Source organism: Anabrus simplex, chromosome 2 (genome assembly GCF_040414725.1).
Source record: "Anabrus simplex isolate iqAnaSimp1 chromosome 2, ASM4041472v1, whole genome shotgun sequence".
In the NCBI taxonomy this organism is placed as follows: domain Eukaryota; kingdom Metazoa; phylum Arthropoda; class Insecta; order Orthoptera; family Tettigoniidae; genus Anabrus; species Anabrus simplex.
Window position 1 is genome coordinate 844,409,944 of NC_090266.1, and position 27,813 is coordinate 844,437,756.

The 27,813-nt window shown below is 40.9% G+C and overlaps 1 protein-coding gene across 1 annotated transcript in view; it reads left to right on the top strand.

The window, feature by feature from the left end:
- Nucleotides 1-27,813, top strand: part of LOC136863709 (cell adhesion molecule Dscam2) — a 1,676,531-nt gene that overhangs the window by 885,871 nt on the left and 762,847 nt on the right. Inside the window, exon 4 of the mRNA XM_068226050.1 lies at nucleotides 8,816-8,965. Coding sequence (XP_068082151.1) covers nucleotides 8,816-8,965 — 150 coding nt within the window. The remainder of the gene's footprint in view (nucleotides 1-8,815; nucleotides 8,966-27,813) is intronic.

Genomic DNA, 27,813 nt, shown 5'->3' on the forward strand with positions numbered 1-27,813 from the left:
TAGCACGAAGGCCAGTAGCTGTCATAACTGCCGAAACTTACTGTAACCTAAGAATTCCCGCCAAAATGTATCAACTCCTGCTTTTATTTCCCAATACTGCTATGCATCATATTTCACTTACATGTATCATTCTCATTATTTAATGTGCAATTAAAACAATGAGACCCAAGCGTTTAGGATGTTCACGATGTATCATTTATAATATGTGAAGAAACGTATTATATTCATTGACATAATTTTGCATATACCCTCCTGAGGCCTGGTGTCCTTTTAAAAGGACACTGTTTAAAAACGGAATATCCCGTAAAAGGAACATTTTAAAAAAAATGACCTTTTGATGGTGTTCCCATTTTTTGGGAATTCATTTACCTTGGTGTGATATGCTTCTCAATTCAGTGTCTCCCACCGAGACACCGTTAAAGAAGTCTGACTCGTTGGCTGAACGGTCAGCGTACTGTCCTTCGGTTCAGAGGGTCCCGGATTCGATTCCCGGCCGGGTCGGGGATTTTAACCTTAATTGGTTAATTCCAGTGGCACGGGGGCTGGGTGTATGTGTCGTCTTCATCATAATTTCATCCTCATCACGACGCGCAGGTCGCCTACGGGTGTCAAATAGAAAGACCTGCACCTGGCGAGCCGAACCCTTCCTGGGATATCCCGGCACTAAAAGCCATACGACATTTCATTTCACCGTTAAAGAAGTATACACTTTTATGATATTTGACCAAAAGGTAAATGTTCTGGGCCTCATCAATCAATCAATACTGATCTGCATTTAGGGCAGTCGCCCAGGTGGCAGATTCCCTATCTGTTGCTTTCCTAGCCTTTTCTTAAATGATTTCAAAGAAATTGGAAATTTATTGAACGCCTACCTTGGTAAGTTATTCCAATCCCTAACTCCCCTTCCTATAAATGAATATTTGCCCCAGTTTGTCCTCTTGAATTCCAACTTTATCTTCATATTGTGATATTTCCTACTTTTATAAACGCCATTCAAACTTATTCGTCTACTAATGTCATTCCACGCCAACTCTCCGCTGACAGCTCGGAACATACCACTTAGTCGAGCAGCTCTTCTTCTTTCTCTCAATTCTTCCCAACCCAAACATTGCAACATTTTTGTAACGCTACTCTTTTGTCGGAAATCGCACAGAACAAATCGAGCTGCTTTTCTTTGGATTTTTTCCAGTTCTTGAATCAGGTAATCCTGGTGAGGGTCCCATACACTGGAACCATACTCTAGTTGGGGTCTTACCAGAGACTTATATGCCCTCTCCTTTACATCCTTACTACAACCCCTAAACACCCTCATAACCATGTGCAGAGATCTGTACCCTTTATTTACAATCCCATTTATGTGATTACCCCAATGAAGATCTTTCCTTATATTAACACCTAGATACTTACAATGATCCCCAAAAGGAACTTTCACCCCATCAACGCAGTAATTAAAACTGAGAGGACTTTTCCTATTTGTGAAACTCACAACCTGGCTTTTAACCCCGTTTATCATCATACCATTGCCTGCTGTCCATCTCACAACATTTTCGAGGTCACGCTGCAGTTGCTCACAATCTTGTAACTTATTTATCACTCTATAGAGAATAACATCAGGAGGATACAGGGAGATTTTAGCTTCTCCTGAATAAAATGTTAAAATGGAGGTAGTAGGTATTGAAAGTCAGCCTCTGAAATGTCTCGGATAGACTCTTATAAGCACTCAACACCGTAAAATGTCAGGCGTACATTTAATTCTGTTCACTTCTGTTGTGAGAAAAAATGACATCGTGGTCATAGCAACGGAATCTCCAGTGTGATGTGGAATTCGAATCATAACAACATGAAATCTTTGTTTTTTTCAAAAATCCCGCATGTATTGACTAGAATATGAATTTTGAACCCCTTGTTGAGAATCCAGTGACAAAGTAACCCTGCTACGATGCACTTATTATTATCATTATTATTATTATTTACCATGTATTTATTTTTCACATTATTCCGTCAAACACATTCCTTTTTATACGTATTTTAAATATTTGAGTAGCAGTTGCAAAATGTAATTAAATTTGTTTTAAACTCCATTTACTACAATTCACTTTAGCTTTCGGGTCTACGAATTCTACGGGTGCTGTTCCGTAGAGTACGGACACCTGGCCAGAAACTGTACAAAAGGAAAGGTACGGTAATATTTTGATGCGAAGGATGGCAGTCCATTTATACTGGGAAAATTCTCAGTGTTTGCATTCCGTATAGCAGGTGTGGTTCATCCAGACAGGGAGACAACGGTGGCAGATGATTAACAAGGCCTAGCTCTTGCTCTCCGCTACTCTCATTACGTCCCTTGATGACAACATGCGCCTGCGCCGCACCCAGCCCTGCCGTTCTACTCACATCTGCAATTAACCCATTAAAACGAATTCGTAATTGATTTATCTCTCGCCAGCCCTGCGTCAGGTTATGGCAAATCATTCTCAGCCGTCAGTTCGGACGGTGTTCACTTGTTGCCGTTCTTGCTCTGTTGATTCTTTGGAAGTTCTTTTGTTGACTTTATGGGAGGGGTATATAGCATAATAGTCAACTCCGTGCATTTCGTGGTACAAATATTTATTTATTCATGTATTTATCCGACTCCTTGGCTTAATGGTCAGAGGGTCCCGGGTTCGATTCCTGGCTGGGCAGGGGATTTTAATCAAGTCTGATTGATCCTTCTGGCACGGGGCCTAGTTGTTTGTGTTTGTCCCAATACTTTCCTCTTCATATTCAAAAAACAGACTACACTTCCAACCACCACAGAAACACGCAACAGTGTATACATTCCTCCATATAGGGTTGGCGTCAGGAAGGGCATCGGGCCATAAGACAGGGCCAAATCCACATGTGCGACACAGTTCGCACCCGCAACCCCACAGGATGTGGGTTAAAGCGGTAGAAGAAGAAGTCTATTTATTTATTTATTTATTTATTTATTTATTTATTTATTTATTTATTTATTTATCTAATACCCATTACGGCGATTTTTCCGCAGGTACATTACAGTGTACCTACATAATGGCCGCATATCTTTTCATTATCTAGATACTACTAACGTAGATGTAATAATAATAGTCATCACAATATTATGTCCGGCTCCATGGCTAAATGGTTAGCGTGCTGGCCTTTGGTCACAGTGGTCTCGGGTTCGATTCCCGGCAGGGTCGGGAATTTTAACCACCATTCGTTAATTTCGCTGGCACGGGGGCTGGGTGTATGTGTCGTCTTCATCATCATTTCATCCTCATCACGTCGCACAGGTCGCCTACGGGAGTCAAATCAAATGACTTGCATCTGGCTAGCCGAACTTATCTTCGGACACTCCCGGCACTGAAAGTCATACGCCATTTCATTTCATCATAATATTATAATAATAATATAAAATTCGACACACGGACATGCAGTCAGAAAATTTAAAAACTGTATTGCCAATTCCAGCGGGTCACATGACCCTGAGGTTCACCCAACCTACACGAAAAGTTAATACTAAGTTTATTCCTGGTGGTATATGCGGTCGAGCATAGAACTAGAACTCTATCCCACTGAGTGCCGCAGTGAGGAAATTAAGATATTAGGAGTGACATTTCTCAATAGGGGAGCCTCCGTGGCTCAGACGGCAGCGCGTCGGCCTCTCACCGCTGGATACCGTGGTTCAAATCCCGGTTACTCCATGTGAGATTTGTGCTGGACAAAGCGGAGGTGGGACAGGTTTTTCTCCGGGTACTCCGGTTTTCCCTGTCATCTTTCATTCCAGCAACACTCTCCATTCTCATGTCATAGCATCTATCATTCATTAATAAATCACTTTGGGAGTGGCGACCCCATCGTACTAACAGCCTGTATCTGCTTCATTCATTACATCCCTGACCCGGTCAATGACTGGAAAACAGGTTGTAGGTTTTCATTCATTTCTCAATAGCGTGCAGAATAACAGGTCCCATGCCCTTACCACTGTTAAAGACGTTCTACAACAAGCTAAATATAAATGACAACTCGTGCAGCACAGAATACAGTATGTAAACACATATGCGCTCAGCAAAATCTGCTATAGAAGCCAAATCTTGCCTATGCCACGAATGATAGGCATTCGGATAGCTTCAGCACTAGGATGGTACATATAGCAGGGTGGAATATCCCGGATCAGTAGATCTAGCTACACTTTCACTAGCTAGATCTGAAGGAGGACTCGCTCTTGTTGACGCGCATACAAAAACCCAACCGCTCTTCCTTAAACGAAACTTTCAATTGATGCAATCACTTGGACACCCCACATCAAAAAATTCCTAAAGCAATGGTGCAACCCCAGCGAAAGTAGTAATCCACCGGCAGTGTATGATATCAATCACCACGCGCCGCATGCACGATACTTCAGATATGAACTGAGTTATCTTCCCCGGGACCTCCTCACATCTACAGAAATAACAACGAAGAACTTGTACAACCATATGCTCCGACAACAATATCGAGCTCCTAATATCATGAAGACGGTGCTGATTGTCAACTGGTACCGTGTTTGGAGGAATGCATCGTATCGTGCAGTTCCCGACACACCTCGGGACACAGGGTAATACATGATAAAATACCCACAAATAATAAGGTACACCGCATCCATATGAAAGAAAGCGATTTGTACACGTTATGTAGGAACTGTAGTGATACCATACATCACAGACTTGCTCAGTGTGAAATCACCCAAAAGCTGTCGGGAAAATTTAGGTAGGTATTACAAAGCGTGATAAATAATTCAGGCATCTACATTGCATTTGACTGGCTAATTCGTCCGACCTTCAGTTTGAGGCCATCTGAACTGAACAGTGCAGTAGTGCTGCTACTAGGGTGCTATATGCACAGTGTGTTACACACTAGAAGTCCTGGAAGTGAAGAAGATATCTTCACGGATATGAGTGTCTGCATAAGGAAAGCTCTTACAGCGTGAACGTGAAAAAGTTGCCCTCTTTTCTCTGGTTTTACATCTTCTATGTTGAGTGCGTGATGATGGAAAGAGAGCCGGAAGTTGTGTAGAACTCAAAGTTCGTTCATCTATTCCGAGCTCTAGAGTTACATTCGCCTTAACTCAAACGATGAAAATAATGCGCCCTCCTTCCTTGTAAACGATACACATCTGAATAATGAACTTCGAACTATTGTCACGACACTGGTAAGGTAAGGGTTATTCTGCCCGAAGGCAGGTCCGAACCTCCGCAGAGGTGTTCCTGAGCCGGAGTTTACGTGCGGTAGGGTGGCCAGTTCCTTTCCGCTCCTCCATTCCCTTGCCCCCCCCCCCCCCACCAACAGCACGTGGCAACCCATCCAACTCCTGACCACGCCCAATGTTGCTTAACTTCGGAGATCTCACGAGATCCGGTGTTTCAACACGGCTACGGCCGTTGGCGTGTCACGACATTATTTCATTATATTACGGAAATTGTTTGCAAGAGGTGAAAATCCCGGATAGTAGAAATTTCTTCGTACATCTTAAAATCTTTCACGTATAGTATATATCTAGAGTATTTCACATAGTTTAGGAGATCATTAAAGAAATTAATAACCTAAGTAGCCCCTAAGTGGAATTTAAATTCAAAGAGTACCCCCCACCCCTTTCAGCCTCACCTGGAGAACACATGAATACTATGTAAAATTTGCTTTCATTTTCTAATTACTGCCAAAATGAAGTCTAAGAGGCCATAAACCTCAATTGTGAATTTTTTCACTTATTAGGCCTACATTATATTCTAATTTATAAATTATTTTTTTCAAAATCCATAAATTTTGAAATATGGCAGAAAGAGAATATTATATAGAGGAGGGATGCATTAAATAGATAATTTTGGAACCCAAACGAAACATCAACGGAAGTCTTTGAAAATAAGCTAAGTCAATGGCATAGAGTCATAACTGGAGTGTAATAAAAGTACTGTAAGAGAAGGGAAAATGGAATTTTTTCTTGGTAAATCAGGTGAATTCATTGTAAATCTCGAAAAAGCTTCGGAAATGTGAAAGGAATATTTCAGAAAAGTAATTTAACGTAAAATTCGTAAAAAAAATAATTGAGCCTCGAATTCATCACGAAGAGAATGGTAATGGTACAGAATGACGCATGAGGGAGTAGAGATAAGGGAACATTAATTACAATGTCATAAAGCAGCACTAGCGGGATAAATTTGACCAGAAACATAGAGATAAGGAACGGATAAGATGGCCTCGTAGAGCAGTTATATTTGCATAGAACTTGGATAAGGAACCTTCCGATTATACAAAGCAGTAACTGAACATTAATTTGTTTCTTTATAGGTATTTATGAAAAGAGTGATCGTTGGTGGACTGCACGATATAATTTTTAGACCTAGAGAAGGCGTGCGACTGAATACCATGTGAGCGAAGTTGTTCTTCGAGGGACTGCACGATGGAGCATTAGCAATCCGTCAAATGATTTTATGACGACAAGCAGGCTATCGTGAAATTCGATGGTGAAACAAGATTTTTGTCTAACGTAATTACAGGTATCAAGCAATCCTTAATCCTTCTTAATGTATTCATAGTCTACATTAATCGTTTTTCGAACGGAATGAAATGACTGGTTGGGATTCTTTTTCTTTTTCTTTGCAATTTGCTTTACGTCGCACCGACACAGATAGGTCTTATGGTGACGATGGGATAGGAAAGGCCTAGGAAGTGGAAGGAAGCGGCTGTGGCCTTAATTAAGGTACAGCTCCGGCATTTGCCTGGTGTGAAAATGGTAAACTGACTGAAGTAATAGACATGACGTTAGTGAGAATGATTACGAGTAAATTATTATTATTATTATTATTATTACTATTATTATTATTATTGTTGTTGTTGTTCCGGGGATACCGTGGTTTACAGAGGTGAAAGAAGGCGCGGGCATGAATGGGTGGATATAGGAAAGTCAGAAGATTAATTTAAAACTTCAAAATTGGAGGAATATTTATTTCTCTTCTTCCTTTCTCCTTTTCAAATTTTTAACTTTACACTTTGCTAAGAAAATAACAATTCAGGTACAGAACTAGCTCATTAGCTTGGGTAACAATGTTGGAAAAATCAGAATAATCAACTAATAACCAATTAACCGCCTGAGCTTGAAGCTCCCTAATTACAAATTTAACATGAGCACTATTGTTCCTTTCAACCAACAGTCGAGGAGACGGATCTCCCATTTTTTACAGCAACAGGAAGAGCATATTTGCTCTACAAATTTACACTTTCCAGGCCTATCAAAGGCACAACCTACATTTAACAAAATTAAGCAGTATTCGCTCTCTTAACTGCTCAACAGTCTGATATCCTTAACATGAAATAAATGAAATAGAGTTTAAACCATGGCCTTTGGTAAAAACAAAAGGTTAATATTACTGGCCGAAAACCAAAATGGTAAGGAGGCGAACACTGGCACTCCTTGAAATTTACATGAAATAAATAAAACCCTATATGGGCTTATGGCCCGACGTTACAGAGGCTAAGCCTATACCACGAATGTGGCTACATTGAGAGAAATATTTAAGTTACAGAAATTACTAGATAGATTTTAAAGGTTATAAAATCGTAGTCACCTCGACACCAAGTTTAAGGGGAATACAAGGGGTATCACTCTTTATTCCCTGTTTCAAGTAAGTTATTTAGACTTGAGTGAGAATTTAAATTAACAAAATAAAAGTTACATCGCGAAAAAAATTGAAACCTTCCCCTCGAGCTAGCTTTCAAAGACTATTAGGTTGTTAAGCAGAATCTGCCATTACCTTGAGCTGCTGGACCTCCCGAAGATGGACGAGGGGTCTCTTTCCCCCTACCTCCGCTACGAACACACTCTAGACTGGAGCGATCACAAAGACAACATGGTCCGAAATATGCCAGCTTTTATAGCGGAGAGGAAGGTTCCAGATTTCTCTGGGGAAGAAACACCGACACACCCACAAATTTCATTGGACAATCAAATGAATACCAAAAACCGTGATTGGTTACTTAGATACATGTAAAAAATTTCTAATTGGCTAAAATAAATTAATTTCACGGGAAGAGATAGAAGTGTTAATAACTTTAAAATACCAAAACAATCAATAAACAATTCAGTTTAGGAAACCTTGACATACAAAATTACTTAAATTAATAGTTCATCTTCACCCCAGAGGGCGCAACATAAATTGATAGTAGCGACATCTGTCGAGAAAAGTTCAAACTATTTCCTAAATGAGTTTCAGATTTCCTGAACTAGATGGCCTTCTACAAGGCGGTAGTTTTAAAAGCACAGGGTGGGTGTACCTCCGGTAAAATGATGATGATTATTATTATTATTATTATTATTATTATTATCATCACCGTGTGGTGTTAACACACTACGGTTACGGAGTTAAGCTCTAAGTTCATGAGACGAGTGACGGGTTGGAACCCAACCGTCGGCTGTCCTTAGAATGTTCTTTTGTGGTTTCTCATTTTCACTTCCGGGCAAATCCCGGGAGAGTTCCTACTCTTAGGCCACAGCCGATTCCATCCACCGTCTTATCCCATTTCATTCACCATTATTCACTTTTTCTTCATTAGCTCCTCAACTGAGGTTGACGTCAGGAAGGACATCCGGCTGTAGAAACATGTCATATCAATTCATCTTTCCTAATCCCCGACTTCATATTAATTAACGGGACTAAGTGTGAAACGCATAGAAATAATAAAAAAAATTGTGATCGTGTTCTTCCCTTTTGTTTTCGTTCTGCTCTTTTCTTGATGCTTAAACCTTGTCTAGTGTGTGAAAATTTATTACTCTGTTCTTTTCCAGATGGTAAATACCACATGCTGCCGTCTGGAGAACTCATGATCCTCAATATCACTCGTGGAGATGCCCTGCGCACTTACCGCTGTCGCACCCATCATCAGCTCACACAAGAAGCCGTAGTCAGCTCTAACGTTGGTCGCATTCAGCTTACAGGTAACGAATTTGTCTTTTCTTCTAAATTGCTTGAAATGATCGTCAATTGTTAGTACGTTTAAATTCATTAATATCTGCTTGTCCATATTTGAGAAAGGCAGTTCGGCTTATCTCAGGATGTACGTTTATCATTATTTCCTGTTTCAATTCGGGCCTAGGTACCGTATGATCGTCTTTTACTCTATATCCAGAAACAACAGGGTAGAGTTCATAATACAAGGGCAGAATTAGTAGTCAGAAATGTGGTTGTAAATTCTGAATACAATTCATGTTTTAAACAAGCTCGGACAAATTAGAAAGTCTTGTGTCTTTTAATGATAGCAAATTGGGAACATGCATCATTTTCAAAAATATTTTTTTTGAAAAGTACACCAATGAAATAGTATGTAAACGTTTTACATTGTGGTATGTTGCCTTGTTTTCTACCATTAAAAAAATATTTAATAGTGCCTTTCCGCAAGGCGAGTGAAACGGCCTCTGACGTAAGCGGCGCGCTGTGACGTCACGATCCAGTACCGCATGGAGCTCTACCAGCCGTTGTGCATCAGCCGTTGCTAAAAGCCGATTGTTTATTATTCATGATCGCGAATAACTTCAAAATGACAGAAGGAAGGTTCAAAACAGCACAATCAGACAATCTATCATGTGTAGATGTCATCATTCTTGAAAAATAGTGACTTTTGTGGCCGCAGAATTTCGCGGATAAAAAACAAGTTTGTAAGTGGCATCTTTTATATACGTGCAATGTACTGTAACCCATAGTATTAGGATAACAACTGAACCTGGATAGATATCACATCACTTTCAACATTTCCTTCTAGACCGATTCCCCTATTAAAGAATAACATTACATTTTCGGGCTTTCAGCATTAGTAAAGTAAGAAATCGGATTTCAGCACTAACATAAACATATAGGTAGCATTATAGTACTAGTCCGCTTCTGTGGTGTAGTGGTTAATGTGTGCCACTCCCGGAGGCCCGGTTTCGATTCCCGGCTCTGCCATGAAAGTTGAAAACAAATAGTACGAGGGCTGGAACGGGGTCTACTCAGCCTCGGGAGGTCAACTGAGTAGAAGGGTTTCGAATCCCACCTCAGCCATCCTCGAAGTGGTTTTTCGTATTTTCCTACTTCTCCTCCAGGCACCTAAGGCCACGGCCGTTTCCTTCCCTCTTCCTTGTCTATCCCTTCCGATCCTCCCATCCTCCAACAAGGCCCCTGTTGAGCATAACAGGTGAGGCCTCCTGGGCGAGGTAATGGCCCTCCTCACCAGTTTCATCACCATACTCAAAGTCTCACGTTCCAGGACACTGCCCTTGAAGTGGTAGAGGTGAAATCCCTCGCTGAGTCCGAGAGAAAACCAACCCTGAAGGATAAACTGATTAAGAAAGAAAGAAAGAAAGATCATAGTACTATAGGGCTATAATCTATCATTCCCAAAAAAAATATATTTATGGTTGGGACAACTGGCCTACCCACTTCCGGGGCCCATGAAAGAGAATTAAATATCTTTGTGGAGGGAAAAAGTTAAACATGATAAAGGTAAAATAAAGGTAAATATGACTTCATCTAGTTTTCACAAGTCGGGCTGAGTGGTTCAGACGGTTGAGGTGCTGGCCTTCTGACCCCAACTTGGCAGGTTCGATCCTGGTTCAGTCCGGTGGTAGTTGAAGGTGCTCAAATACGTCAGCCTCGTGTCGGTAGATTTACTGGCACGTAAAAGAACTCCTGCAGGACAAAATTCCTGCACATCGGCGTCTCCGAAAATCGTAGAAGTAGTTAGCGGGGCGTGAAGCCAGTAACATTAATTACATTTGGCTTTTAACAAGCTGAGCATATCAGGAAAGAAAAGTGTCCTGGTCCTCAATACAGGAATGTCTTTGGGTGCTGTGACTTTAATTTTTTTTTTTTTTTGCTGTTTGCTTTACGTCACACCGTCACATAATGGCGACGATGGGACAGGAAAGGCCTAGGAATGGGAACAAAGCGGCCGTGGCCTTAGGTACAGCCTCAGCATTTGCCTGGTGTGAAAATGGGAAACCACGGAAAACCATCTTCAGGGCTGCCGGCAGTGGGGTTCAAAACCCACTATCTCGCGGATGCGAGCTCGCAGCTGCGCGCTCTTAACCGCACGGCCAACTCGCGCGGTATTTTTACCCTTCGGTTTATTGACTTGGCTTGTATAACCTAAAACTTAGGCTAAGTTGGATTATATTTTAAACACCTACATCACTATTTTTACCTGTGTGCAATTATGTTATTTATTTCATTAATATTATGATAATTATTATAATTGAGCATTGTTAACTTATAAGACTCCAACAGACAAGCATTGGTTTTGTGTAGAGTTATATATTTGTTAAATTCACGTCGTTTCCTTTCATGATGTACACGCCTATTCGTTGTTACATTATAGGGTATTTAGATATAGCCTAAATTTCTTTACCAATTAAGCTCTTCAATAAAGACATACATAACTGTCCCATGCCAAGATATATTGGAATTAGAGCTGTCAAAATGGTTCATAACCCCTTTGATTTATTATCTTGACATGGATCACCCAAAACATAGGTTAGGTTTGGAGAATACTTTAATAATCAGCATTATTTAATACACCGTTTATTACTTTCATATTCCAAGATGTAATTGAAGCATTTAAATAAAGCATCATATATTAAAATTTAAAGTTTTACCACTAGAACAGCTGACCTGGAAAGGTGATTTGAAAATTCAAACAAATTCATCTTACGTTAAAATCTTCAAAAAAATAAACTGTAGACTTTTCCGATATATCACCAGCATTTCTCCAGCTCGCCAAAATCCATTTCTCCCTAGTTTTAGCGTCTTTGGAACGTTTATAAACAATTTGTTTGGGATGGTATGCGATGTGCTATTGCACATCGGAACTCTACACCATTTATAAGTTTTCTGCCTCACTGTCTGCGCAGGATTCATTTTAAGTCTAAAATATACCACTCAGATTATTATCCAATGTATAGACCTCGAATTTAACCATACTAGACACTAACGTAAAGTAGAAATACGCGAAGTGTATCCTGCTTCTCACAGCACACTACGTGTTATTTCGTGTGCTAATTCAGTCAACCTGTACGATGACGTCAGGCCAATGAGATCGCGTACTTGCGTGACATGACATTTTCGTAGATTTTTATCATGTTTGGAGTTATTTTTTGTACATTCTGATCACATTTCTGAATTCTGCATGCAATTTTGTATCAGATTAGCATATTTTTAATTAAAACCCCGGATCATGCATGTTCCCTATTACACACCAGACATTGTAGATGTTCTCAGTCTCCACAAGTAGTACAGCAACAAATGGCTTTGTCCTTCAGTAATATATCTGCTTGGATTTCTGTTTTTATTTTGTCATAATTATGCAATGGCCAAGTGATAAGACGCGCTCTGTTCAGCGGGAATTTAGTGAGTCTGATTCTCCGTCAAGAAGACGGAAAATTCAGAATAATATTTCTACTTCTGGAGAGACACATGACCCCGAGGTTTACTTATCCTACACAAGATAAGAGTATCTGAGGCGATGGCGACCGATGATAGGCCTAACAACGTTCTCATTCAGTGCCGAATAAACCAAACCAAACCAAACGCCATAGAATTGATAGGCCTTTTTATTTTTTATTTTTTATTATACACTTACAAATGAATTTACAATATCTACATAAGCACTTCACAAGGGATATGATGTATGGAAAAAGAAAACGTGATATAGTTATTTATCATCTTTAACAATTTTCATGTACCTCAGTGTCCTGTGCTTATCACACTTACATCACTTACATGCACTTACGTCAACATACATTACTCAACATAATACATGCAATTCGCTAAGGAACACAGCCTATGCAATGCTATTACACCTGTCGTTAGCCTGTTCACTAGCACTGCGCGTCGCTGACACGCGCACCGCTTCCCAGCACCTTTGTGGCATGGAGTAAATAAAGAAACTAAAACTCACACGATATATCGGTGGAAGGTCTAGACACGGCTGAGACAACAAACCTGAAAATATCACAGTATGCTTTGGAATTCTTTTATGCGTAAACTGGTGGCGGGACTACCACATCTTGCTATTTTCCATTGACATTCTTGTAAGTAGCTTCTGAGGGAAGTCAGGGATACCTTTTCGTTGGTTTGAGTGTAAAACAGATACCCCATACTAATCCAAGTCAGAGCATGTCTATGATCACGTCTGCTAATGTCCAAAGTCAATACTGCACGTTACACGTCGTTCGGGTTTCTAGACCCCGTCAACCTGTTGAACGTACTCCGAGCCACTGCCAAATGTCCTTGACGGCTCCACAACTAGTCAGTTTATGAAACTGAGTGTCAGTTACCGAGCATTTCTTACATATCGGCGATTGGGTCACCTGTGGCGGAATTTCTTTTCTTTTGTAGGAAGTAACTCGTTTACAACCTTACAGCTAGCTACTTTCTATTCTAAGGGGATGCAAGACATTTTGAAACTTGTCCAAATATTAGTCCAATTGTAACTAGGGTATTTGACCATAAGGTGTGGAAGATGAACATGCTTCTGTAGCAATTGATTACAAATTAGTTCAACAGTGAGGATATCGTGGTCAGAAAGTTGCAAGCTGTGCATAGCCTGCAGAAACGATTTAAAACAAGATGAGCGAAGATATTGATTATTTTCCACAAGGGGGAATACTGGAGTGCTCTATCTTGGTCGGACGACCAATACTGCACCATTTCTCTGATTAGGAGAGCTTTGTATTTTTCGGAGACTCCTACGAGGCCTAATCCCCCTTGGTCAATGGGTTTCCTCAGTTGTGGCCTATACGAAAAGGATATACTATCCATAAGGAATATCCGACACAAAGTACTATCCGTTGGGCAATTATTTCTGGCATCGGTAAAACTTGCCCAGTGTACCATAGTTTTTAGAGTGCAACCAAGTTGGTATGCCATACTTTTTGTATTATGTTGAGGTTCCTACTGAGGTGTATCGATAGGGTCGAACGCAACTTTTGAGTAATACTGCTCCAGTTTAAATCGACTATTTCTTCAGTGTTTGGGGTAAAGGTGATCCCTAGGATTTTTTTACACTCTTCGTCAACGGCTAACATTGCTGCTTCGACCATCTACCAAGAGGAAGATGTTCCGATTTCTGATAATTTACAAGGGCGTTGGAGGCCATTTCGTACGTAGATGTTATTTCTGTTAGCTGCTGAGTGACTGCAGGGGTCCGAAGATGAATAATGACGTCATCTGCGTAAGTTCTAATGGTAAACATATTATTTGGATTATGTATTGAGTTAAGGACGTGATGCACAGCACGTACGAATGGTTCTATGCTCAGGGAATATAAGATCATAGACATGGGGCACCCTTGTCGGTACTGACGTTTGAATAGGAATCTGAACACCCTGAACTCTCATCTGACCAACCTCATGGCATAATACGAGGTGGTGAGGTGGTCGTGGATTGGTGTGGCTCCGTAACGCCTTCGAAACCTTGTGGAGTCCATGCCATCATCAGAATGATGATGATGATGATGATGATGATGATGATGATGATGATGATGATGATGATGATGATGATGATGATGCTTGTTGTTTAAAGGGGCCTAACATTGAAGGTCATCGGCCCCTCATCAGAATGAAAAGGGGCCCTAAATACTACTAGTCAGGTTTCTCTAATCCCATTGCTAATCGATTTAAATGCCGTTTCCCTCGTCCTTGCTCAACGTTCGTCTCGCCAAATGATCTGTGTAACAAGCTACTGTCCATGTCCGACTCGTTGGCTGAATGGTCAGCGTACTGGCCTTCGGTCCAGAGGGTCCCGGGTTCGATTCCCGGCCGGGTCGGGGATTTTAACCTTCATTGGTTAATTCCAGTGGCCCGAGGGCTGGGTGTTTGTGCTGTCCCCAACATCCCTGCAACTCACACACCACACATAACACTATCCTCCACCACAATAACACGCAGTTACCTACACATGGTAGATGCCGCCCACCCTCATCGGAGGGTCTGCCTTACAAGGGCTGCACTCGGCTAGAAATAGCCACACGAAATTATTAGCTACTGTCCATGAAGTCCGAGTTTGATACTTTGCTCTACCATGTTTTTAAGATTGGTTTGAGAGTCTGAGTTTACTCAGCGTAATGAGGATAAACGGGGAGCTAACCGACCCTTAAAGACAAAACACATTGTCTATCCGTTGTGTTCATTGTACATCATTTAGCCCTCCCTCAAACAAGCAATCGGCAGCAGTCTTTTAGTTTCAGTAATATCAAGAGACTAATGTGAATGTGAAACACAGATCCATTTCTACCGGGCGATTTGGCCGTACGGTTAAGGGCGCGCAGTTGTGAGCTTGCATCCGGGAAATAGTGGATTCGAGCCCCACTGTCGGCAGCCCTGAAGATGATTTTCCGTGGCTTCCCATTTTCACACCAGGCAAATGCTGAGGCTGTACGTTAATTGAGGCCAATGCCGCCTCCTTCCCACTCCTAGGCCTTTCCTATCCTATCGTCGCCATAAAACCTATCTGTGTCGGTGCGACGTTAAGCCCATTGCAAAAAAATTCATTTCTGATGAGACATTACGTTTACAATACACTTAGTATTCTAGTGTGGCAAATGCAAAGTCATCTCCGTATAGGCCATGAAGACCCTGGGAGGGGTGGAAGGTAAAGGCTTCCACTATTCGTAACCTCCGCACTTGGTGGTTAGCTGTACGCCCGGCCGCCTTTGCCCCCAGGAATTAACCTGGTACTCATGCTTGGTGTAGTCTGAATGAACCTCAGGCCATGTGAATCTCCGGAAGTGAAAATTTAGTTTCTTAAATGTTTCGATTCCTGATGGGAAATCGATTCTACGTCCTTCCGGGTGAAAACCGCATGTCGTTACTGCCTTGTCCAGACAACCCCTTCTTCTTACATGGACTAGAAAAAATTACCTAATTACATCCTTGACTTTGACAACATGAAAGTGACTAAGGTATGAGCTATGCTAGTAGAAGCATTCCTTATGCAGCAGGTCACTATTACAATTGGTGTGAAAAAGTCGCTCATACGGTCGGTTGATTTCTGTGGGATTGACAGACTGATATTTAACAGCAATTTCCGGCTCAATGAGGAAAGCAACAGGAAACTACTTCACTCCTCATTTACCTTATACGCCTCTTCAGGTATGCCCATGCTATCTATGGCGGCTTATCGTGGAGTTTTTAGGTATTAAACCAGCCTTCGGTCTTAGGACGCAACATACATAGGCCTACACATAGGCCTACATTGTTATCGAACACACAAGTTCAAAATATAACACTATAACACTACTGTACGAGGTTTGTCCGGAAAATACGTATAAAAGTTGAATAATAATTTTATTTGACAATTATTCAGGTATTACAATATGGTTTCCTTCAAAGTACTCTCCCTGAGACAAGATGCACTTCTGCCAACGCCGTTTCCACTGTTGATAACATTGTTGAAAGTCTTCAGTTGTGATGCTGTTCAGTTGCCGTGTCGTTTCTCCCTTGATGGCTTCCACATCACCCAAGTGCCGCCCCCGAAGCACCATTTTGCATTTCGGGAACAGGAAGAAGTCACAAGGGGCTAAATCGGGTGAATAAGGCGGGTGGTCTGTCACGGTGATTGAGCTTCGGGCCAAAACTCACGCACAACGAGCGACGTGTGAGCGGGCGCATTGTCGTGATGAAGGATCCACCTGCCCCCTTGTGCCAAATCCGGTCGAACTCGGGCCACACGAGCTCTGAGACTTGATGTTGATGCGCTGTTCCTCAATCAGAGAGAGCTCCATACCGACGGCAAGTGAAAACGGGTAACTTTCAACAAGCAGCCGCACACTGCTACTGACACGCAGAGCTCTCCGACTCGAACTGAGCGTTGAGAAGATTGGCGACAACAGCAGTGCCACCTGGCGGCGCCTCCACGATACGTGATACGTCACCCCGACGGATTTATACGTATTTTCCGGACAAACCTCGTATTTACAGGTATGTTATAGTGTTATATATTATATTTTGAATTTGTGTGTTCGACAATCAGAAAAGCTTTTAAGTTACATTAATTAAATTGACCTCTTTACAACATTAGAATAAATCACCCCACCTACGTAAACAAATGTATTAAGATACACAACACATCTGGGAAGCTGAAATGAACTGGTTTAGCTCCGGATCACAATAATTTTCGACATGTGCCCGGAGGATAGCGCTAGAACCCTCACACAATGCTTGATAGTATTTAATTTTGAGCCAAAAGACGTTTGTTCCAATACCAGTTACTGTAGAATAACATAGATACGCTACGAGAAAAATTCTGCTCATGTGTACGCAAGTGGCTGAAAACTAGAGATGATTCTAGCCCACAAAATGAATCAGCGGAGGAGGATTACTAATCAATTTGCAAGCATGTCAGTGCTACTATACCGAGTGAGTTGGCTGCGTGGTTTGGGCTGGGAAGCTGTTAGCTTGCATTCGGAAGGTGGTGGTTTCAAACCCAACTGCGGTCAAACCTGAAGATTCCGTGGTTTCACATTTTCACATTAGGCAAGTGGTGGAGTTGTACCTCAACTAAGACCTTGGTCGCTTCCTTTCTACTTCTAGCCCTGTCCTATTGCTTTGTCGCCATATGACATTTTTTTGAGTTTCTGCGAGGTAGAACAAACAGCAGAAAATCAGTGCTACTCTAAATGAGGTACTCCGTATTTCTTAGAAATCCATTTATAACTACCTAGAACGTTGCATGGTACGAACATTAGTCTTCCTCTCTGTTCTCAGTATTCAGCAAAGCTTCACACTAGGTTGCATTATCGGTTCTGTCCTGATAGAAGCTGTTAGAAAAGAAGCAGCTGGTGAAATATTCAAGTCCTTGCCCTCGTGAATTTCTAATTCCGACAGTTTCGTCGAATCTACAGTCCAGCAAGAGATCGAGTTTCTGTGCTCAGCACGCCACGTTCGCGAATCTTACAAGCAAGTGTGTTGTTGGAGAGGCTTTGAAAACTAATCCCGCACCACACGTGTGATACAGGAGCCTTACAAAAGAATCGCATCAATTTTCTAAACCACACAAATATACAACCAGTATCAATCCGTATCTTTGTATCCAGCTACATAAGTCGGTTAGCTTTGTATTGATCGCTCCTTGCTTGGTTATTTACTCTCGGGAAGGTATTTACTCTACTTCTTTTAACAGGAAGCCATCAAATAGCACAAGCAATCTGACACAGTGCACAGCGTTGTGGAGTGAGTAAATCGCACCAGGGCGTGAGAACATATTTCCTTCGTCAATAACTCTTCATCTATTTCACCACGGTTTGAATGATGGTGTGTTGAATGAAGATTTTCAGAATGAGTTTGGTTCTGTTTAACTCTGTATGTCTACGGCTCGAGATGGTTGTGCGGTACAGGTCGTAGAGATAATAATAATAATAATAATAATAATAATAATAATAATAATAATAATAATAATAATAATAATAATAATAATAATAATATTGTTAAATACATTTAAGCTCTTTAGACTTTTTCAATCGTGAAATTGCCAGCGTTGCAAGTATGAATGCCTGCATTCAACAGTCTGGCGCTTACACCGGTTATGAATGGACCAGCATAGATCATTTGCGATGGCTTTTCTCGTGCGGATATTAACCTGGAGTCTTGTAGCTTCAATCAATTAAATATGTTACCTCGAAAAATATATTATCAAAATTTCCGTATTCTACATTCCGTATTTTATGGGGTTTGGACATTTTTTTCTGCCAGTGTATTACGGATATTGATATGGAAACACCACCCCAATGGTTTGGATTTCATGTATAAACATATACTGTAAGGGTTGCCCTTTATAATCACACAATGTAAACCCCCATAATTCTGTAATCATTGCAAGACCGTATCTTTGAGGAACAAGTGATACATGGATAATAGCAAATACGAAGTGTACATAATTAAATTAAACTATGTATTCAACTTTCCTGGCCATGATAACACACATCCGCTCATACAGCATAATAACATAGTTATCAGAGAAATATCGTTCCCTTAAGCACGCTTCTCATAAACTCACCGGACAAGAAAATAATCACCCCTGGAGAAATAATTACAAGTATAATATAATACCGTGTAACTCCGCCTCTAGACGTGACAACCGCCTGGATTCAGTTGAGAAGTGAGTCCACAAGGTTGTGTAGTCACGTCGCATCTAGGTTAAGTCACTCGCTGAGGATTTACCCGCTGTTCCAAATTGTCCCACAGATTTTCAAAGGAGTTCAAGCCAGGTGAATTTTCAAGACAATCGAGATGTAATAAGGTGGGTGAGTGTTCAAGAAAACCAGTCGCATATGCGTCCAGCCCGTTGAACTTCGCGGCTGTCGTCTTGAAAAATCGGGATATCAATAGCATACTCATCATGAGGACATAAATTGAAAGCCAACACCTGATCATCCATGTTAGTGGTCACCTCATTGAGCGGGCCCAATTCATGATACGAAAAACACCCTCAAAATATCACAGACCCACCTCCGACTTGAACATAACCTTGCACACATCCAGGATGAAATGCTTCATTTGAACTTCGGTGCACTCGACGACGTGCGTCGTTGGAATACAGGCAATAACGTAATTCATCAGACCACATTACATTCCGCCAATCAGCTACTGTTCACGTTCAGTGATTTCTAGCCTATTGAAGGCGTGCAGATTTATTTGACCGTGTAAGCAATGGCCTCTTGTGTGATGACCCACTCAAAATGTTCATTGCCTGCAGTTCTCGTCGTAATGTTCTCTCGCTAACAGGTTGGGATGGGCCTTCATTCACTGACTGCAGCAATCCCTGTCGGGTTTGGAAGCGATTTTCATTCACAAGCAGCGAAACGCATCTCCGGTCCCTCTCAGTCAGGATCTTTTCCCGATCACAATTCTGACGTTGTGCTTCGTGGCCACGTGTAGTACACCACCGGCTGTAGACACATTGAGCAGTTCGCTGCGAAACACCAACAAATCCAGCAACGTCACGCACTGTATGGTCATGGGCACAACCAAACACAATTGCCCCTTTCTGCCACTCTTTCACATTCTTACATCTACCGAAGTTGACGTTCACTGTCCGCTTGGAACATCAGTGTCTCACTGATCGCTACAGTCGTATGCACATGTAGAGGCAGTGCGCATGCTGTTGAGCGGTAAATGTACATACAGGCTTTAACGATCCATCTGTGCGTGCGCAGCGCACCAGAGTGACTAATATTTTATCCGGTGAGATTAGATCCTAAATGCAAACGAAAGAAAGTCAAGCTCATACACCGATGCAGTGCTTTTATAAAGTAATTAGTTCACTTAAATCGTTCATGAAATCCGAATAGGAAGCAAATGAACAATATACAACAAATTTTAACAGAATGTCTTCGAATATGAAACTTTATCACAGAAACCTCCCAGGGCAACTAAACTAAGAAAGATGCCAGTTTATATTTGATGTATATGAGTTTCCCAGTTTGTTATTATAACTGAACAGCCGGCACATATTTTCATGAGAAAGTATACCAGCTAGAGCAATACGCCTATTTCTCACGGATTTTAGATCACTGTATATTTTACATTCCATCTCGATATCAGCAAATAATGTCTCTTACTCTGAGGGATTTCAGCAGATAGGGCATACAAAATGTACTAGTATTAGCATTCGTGTCCATCCCAGGCTTATCACTCAAAACATGTTCGTTGTTAGTTAATCAATTATGCAATTGTGGACTTCAGCAAAGCATGCAATGATTGCATCATTAGTTGGAACAGAATATTGTGAATGATATTTCTGTAGGTTCTCTGCACTAGGCACCATACGTAATTTGCTTCCAACTGCTACCGTCAACAGAATCTTCAAATATGATCAAATATTAGGTCTGATTTCGAAACCAAAATTTGCATGAAATTATTCTTCATAATTTCGTTTCTATAACAAGTATGTTTCGCCATTTGTTCACAATATAATGTATGGAATATGCGGCGCCATTTAATGAAGTTTTTTTTGAAAAAGTTAGCGTTATGTGATGATATAATTCATCCCCGTCTGTAGATTAAATGCGCATAGATCGTAATTTACCAACCTCATTGAAATAGACAGTTCAGTTACGTGATCCGGACTGTACTAGTGTTGCATTTCAGAGACATTTTTATAAGTTGCTTTCCAATTAACTGAAGAGAACTAGTTTTAAGTCATATAAACACTTATTTCGCTCTAAATATTTCATTTCTCGTTATTTCATATCATAGTCCATGTATTCCGACTCGTTGGCTGAACGGTCAGCGTACTGGTCTTCGGTTCAGAGGGTCCCGGGTTCGATTCCCGGCCGGGTCGGGGATTTTAACCTTAATTGGTTAATTCCAATGGCACGGGGGCTGAGTGTATGTGTTGTCTTCATCATTTCATCCTCATCACGACGCGCAAGTCACCTACGGGTGTCGAATAGAAAGACCTGCACCTGGCGAGCCGAACCCGTTCTGGGATATCCCGGCACTAAAAGCCATACGACATTTCATTTCATAGTCCATGTATATGTCTGATTGAAATTGGAAAATCACGTCCTTGGGGTGCAAATTCCACGTAAAATTGCAGTTTCCGGGCTTTAAAAACCAAAGTTATGAATTTATAATAATACTCTTCTATTTTTGATTATTTACTGATTTCTTTCGAAGGAGCTATACCAAATGAATGGACCGTTGCTGTGGTAAACCTGTTAAATAAAGGAAGGGGTAATAAACATAAAACAGATAATCACAGGCCAGTCAGCTTGTCGTGCTGCTTATAAACTTTGTTTACATTAGACACGCTTGCCAAATCACTAACTGGTTTGATACAAGGCAGTTCTGGCCTCGGAGAGATTATTCCAGTGAGGCTCAACTTACAGGAATCCACCAAGATATAGTAGATATTTTAGATTCAGGAGATTAAATAGACTTTATTGACCTATGCAAGGCTTCTGATAGGATGCATCATGGGAGAACGATTACGAAAATGGCGGCAAATGCACTAGACAAAGGAGTAGTTGAATAAGTGGCTAAATTTCTAGAAAATATAACTTACAGTATTAGAGTAAATTAAGCTATATCTGATCCTCTAACGATTAAGAGGGGGTCCCCATAAGGTAGTATTATTGGACTTGAAAATTTTTTATGTACATAAATGATATGAGTAAAGAACTGAAGAAAACAGATAGACCCTAAGTTTTTCGCGGATAATGTTATACTGTACAGAATAGTAAACAAGTTACAGGATTTTGAGTGACTGCAAAATAACCTCGACAATGTCGTTAGATGGAGAGTAGACAATGGTGTGATGGTAAACGAGATGAAAAGTCAGGTTTTCACGGAGAGGGTAACTCCTCTCAGTTTTAATTACTATGTTGAAGGGGTGAACGTATCTCACGGGGATCATTGTAAGCACCTAGGTGATCATGGAAACCTACAACCTGTTTTCTAGTCAATGACCAGGTCTGGGATGGAATTAATGAAGCCCCATCTTGCGGCGAGGATAGGAATTGTGCCGGCTGCCGAAGCCTGTCGCACTCCAGTGGGGCGATGATTAATGACTGACAGATGAAATGAAATGATAGCGGAGAGTGCTGCTGGAATGGAAAATGACAGGGAAAACCGGAGTAGCCGGAGAAAAACCTGTCCCGCCTCCGCTTTATCCAGCACAAATCTCACATGGAGTGACCGGGATTTGAACCACGGAACCCAGCGGTGAGAGACCGACGCGCTGCCATCTAAGCCACGGAGACTACTACCTAGGGGTTAATATCAGAAAATATTTTCATTGGGGTAATCACATTAACGGTGTTGTCAATAAAGGTTACAGGTCTCTTCACGTGAGGGTATTTAGGATGTAGGCCCTAGAGGAGAGGACGAATCAGAGTGTGGCTCCAGTGTATGGGGCCCACAACAGGATTACTTGAAACTAGAATTGGAAAAGATCCAAAGATAAGCGGCGCTACTTGTTCTGGGTGATTTCCAACAAAGACAGTATGATACGATTATGTGGCAAATTTTGGGCTGTGAAGACTTGGGGATATGGAGACGAGCTGATCGACTAAGCGGTTTATTCCGAGCTGTAAGTGGAGATATGGTGTGGAATGACATTAGTATAAGAATAATCTTGAGTTGAGTTTTAAAAGTTGCGAAAGAACATACTAAAGTTGGAATCCAAGAGGACAAACGGAGACAAATATTCATTTATAGGAAGAAGAACTAGGTATTTGAATAATTTATCAAAGAGAATGTTCGATAAATTTCCAAGTTTTTTGAAATCATTAAAGTAAAGTTTAGATAAACAGCTGCTAGGAAACCAGCCACCTGGGCAGTAGTCCTAAATGCATATCAATGACAAATGATGGATCGATAGCCGTAGCTGTCGATTCTTACCTTCACTATACTAGGTGACCCTGAAGACGATCACACTTTCTTTTTAATTATGTGATTTAAACATATTTTACTCATTGTTTCTTACTACTCTCTTCATTTTGACAAATGTTTTGCCGTCATCAACAGGAAATTATATGCATGTGCACAGCGAGCAAACAATAATGCTTTATCAATTTGCAGCTTCAAGAAGGAGGTAAGGTTTTAGTTTTATAATTTGCTTTACGTCAGACTAACACAGATAGGTCTTATGGCGACGATGGGATAAGAAAGGGCTAGGAGTGGGAAGGAAGCGACCTTAGCCTTAGTTAAGCTACAGCCCCAACAATTGCCTGGTGTGAAAATGGGAAACCACGGAAAAATATCCTCAGGTTTGCGACAGTGGGTTTCGAACCCACAATCTCCCGGATGCAAGCTCACAGCTGCGCGCCCTTAACCGCATGGCCAACTCGCCCGATGGAGGAAAGTTTTTAAAAAAAATGTTAGAAATGACTTTAGAGTATTCTCAATTGGTGATTTCATTTGAGAATATTTGCTAGGTTATCCCGAGTTTTCTGAGTCCGTTTCGTACGTGTAAGTCGTTGAATTGCTCTGTGCGTTGTACCTTTGTCATAACCGTGGTTTCTTCCTTCACAATCATAGTTCAAATTGATTAGAAATAAATGCAAAAAATAAATAAGAACAGCAGTAATACAGACGTTTATACTAAATTCAAACATGGATAACCTAAATATGGTAGCTTCCGTGCCCCAAAAATGTACAATTATGAAGAAGTGGAGTAAGAAGAAGAAGAAGAAGAGCTATAATAAAGGCAGTCAGACTTCGTGTAACTATAATGCTTTTTTTTTGTTATCGTGGCCGATGATTTAACATACTAGCTTCACTTTCGTTCGGACCGGATCCAAATAGCACCTCCGCTATAATTTAATTTTCAGATACTGAAACAGGGAGCACTTAGCTCTAGTATATGAAAATAAGAACAACACTAGTAATACAGAACTTCAGATTAAATGGATGTGATCAATCTACACGTAGACATCCATTATATCTCATTTAAATTTCAGGTGAATGATGAGATGGTATCAAATTTACAAGCCATGGCTTCTTCCTATATAGTCTAAGCCACAATTAATTAAAAATATATACACCAGCACAGACACTTCAACTATATATAAACTTCTCACAGCCGGGATGAGTGGCTCAGATGGTAGATTTTTAGTTTTTTGTTTACAAGTTGCTTTACGTCGCACCGGCACAGATAGGTTTTACGACAACGATGGGATAGGAGAGGGTTAGGAGTGGGGATGAAGTGGCCGTGGCCTTAATTAAGTTACACTCCAAGCATTTTCCTGGTGCTAGAATGGGAAAGCACGGGAAACCATCTTCAAGGCTGCCGACAGTGGGGTTCGAACCCACTATCTCCCGAATGCAAGCTTACAGCTGCGCTTCCCTAACCGCACGGCCAACTAGCTCGGTCAGACTGTAGAGTGCTGACATTTTGGGCCCAAGTAGGTTCGATCCCGGCTCAGTACGATGATAACTGAAATACGCCAGACTCGTGTCAATAAATTTACTGGTACGTTGAAGAACTTCAGCGGGACAAAATGTTGGCACTTCGGCGTCTCATAAAGCCGATAAATCAGTTGGATTGACTCAAAATAAATCACACTGATGTCATTGAACTTCTCCCAAATATACTAGGTTCATGCGGCTATTGACCACGTTGTGATTAATTTTGTAGAGCACAGCATTCTAGGGTGACGACCCATTGCTTAACCTTTCTAGTGCTGGATCTACTTTGGTTGTTATAATAATATCTAAATTTTCAGTATTCAGTGATCTTGAGGATGACGAGTACGGCAGTTAGAAAATTAACTATACATTGTTTCCATTCATAGGCCTGTAGAATGTGAGAATTTATTTCAACGTACAGCCACAAACTGCTTAGCTCTCTTCTTTGCCATGAGAAGGTCACGGTCCATATTTTCCTGTATTCTGAGCCATAATATTGAGCATGGAATATAAACAGATGCTGAGCAAAGCCAAATACGGAAGCAACTGCGGAAATGCTGGAAGTTTCAAACTGCCCCTGCTGTGGAGAGTAAACCGAGAGAAGTTTCTGTTAATATTTGCTTCCATTAATTCATAAGAGAAATTTGGTTGAATCTGCTGAAGTGTACATTTCTAGCTTTGTAAACATCATGGTGGCCTATCCTTTACTGAATCATTTTCAAATTCAGTTTAGTATTAGAAACTATTATATTTCACATCTCACTCCTATTGGATTAAGGAACTTTATAAATAATTTTAAAGGAATAATTGAAAATGTTATTTATATATTTATTTATCACTCTATATATCAAATATGAAAAGAAAGAATTTTTATATTTCGAAATATGATGGACAGGGGCTGCCTGGTCGAGGCGGTAAAGGCGTGCTCGGTTCACCCGGAAGGACGTTAATTCGATTCCCCGTCAGGAAATCGTAAAATTTATGAAATGAGATTTCCACTTCCGGAGGTGTACATGGCCCTGAGGTTCACTCAGCCTACACCAAAAATGAATACCAGGTTAATTCCTGGGGGCAAAAGCGGCGGGGCGTAGAGCTAACCACTCTACCCAATCACGTCCCGAGGTTACGGATAGTGGAAGCCTTCACCATCCACCCCGCCAAGGGCATTCATGGCCTGTACGGATTATAAGGAAAGGAAAAATGAAAGAGGGGAACTGATCACAAGAACTATTTTTTTGCTAGTGGCTTTACGTCGCACCGACACAGATAGGTCTTATGGCAACGATGGGATAGGAAAGGCCTAAAAGTTGTAAGGAAGCGGCCGTGGCCTTATTTAAGGTACAGCCCCAGCATTTGCCTGATGTGAAAATGGGAAAACACGGAAAACCATCTTTAGGGCTGCTGGCAGTGGGATTCGAACCCACAAGAACTAAGAACAATACCTTCCTAACCTAGAGCTAGATGAATCCTATACCTAAGAAATTTAAGAGGAGCTCAAATGTCCTATCTCGTCCGTGTTAACATTTCAAAATGTATGTCCTTGTATCCTGCAACTTATGCAGCTGGAAGTTTTAAATTTGACGAGTTGTTTTCTGTATCTCTTGTAAGTTCGCTATTTAAAAATTAAGCGAATGGAATAATTTGTCACCGAGCTCGATAGCTGCAGTCGCTTAAGTGCGGCCAGTATCCAGTAATCGGGAGATAGTGGGTTCGAGTCCCACTGTCGACAGCCCTGAAGTTGGTTCTCCGTGGTTTCCCATTTTCACACCAGGCAAATGCCGGGGCTGTACCTTAAGGCCACGGCCGCTTCCTTTCACTTCCTAGGCCTTTCCTCTCCCATCGTCGCCATAAGACATATCTGTGTCGGTGCGACGTAAAGCAAATAGCAACAAAAAAGGGAATAATTTGAGTAAGATTGTATTTAAACCCGTTTTTTAAAAGACAAGGAGATAAATTTTAGTATGATTTTCATCCAGTGGTTCTCTGTAATTATTTTAAGAAGTATATGAAAATCTGAATACTTTCTGTTCAGCAGTTTGTCAGAAGAAGGTTCATACTGCATTGAAAATTAAGAATGCAAGAAGTTATGATCAAGGTATTTTGCCGCAAATAGTTATACAATGTAGCACATAACTGCTAACCAGGTATGACAATACAATTAACGTAAAGAATGAAACTTTATTTAAATTCGTCGAAACGAAATGTTTGTGTATTAGTTGGTTTAGGAAGTGAAAAGGCTTTAATACAACGACGTGAAAATGAAATCATTTCAATTATAACTTGCTAAATGTCGGAAACTTGTTTCTACGACGAGTTGCTTAGCAAATAATATACGAACTTTAAATTACTTTGTAGAATGTCAACGCTTTGTATTTTTAGGGTACCAACTCCCCTTACAAATTCCTCTCGAATTCTTAATTATTTTAAAACATGATGTTGGTGCAGGATCTGATGAAAATAGAAAGACTCCAGAACAGCACGATTATATATTTACGAGAGTCTTACAATCTAACCTGACTTTATGAAAAGTGTCTCGCAATCCGTTCTGGGATAGAGTCGGGTGATGTGACCAGGCCAGGAGAGTATTTCAGCGGACTGTGAACTAACGCCGCACCACAACAGATTTACTACTGTTGTTGTACTATTTCATTTATTACCATGCAGTTAACTTCGATTATTCAGCAATCTGGTTACATAATAGCCGATTCCCTATCACCGCATTGTTCGATTAAAGAGGTGCAGATGGATGTCAATCAACGCCACAATTATTCTTTCTCCTGCTCTTCGAGCACTCCAAACTCTACAGCGAACGATATTACAGCACGCTAATTAAACAGCCACTGAATTGGAAATAGGGCTCAAAATTATAGCTTTCAACTTTATAGAAATGCCTTTGCTGGTGA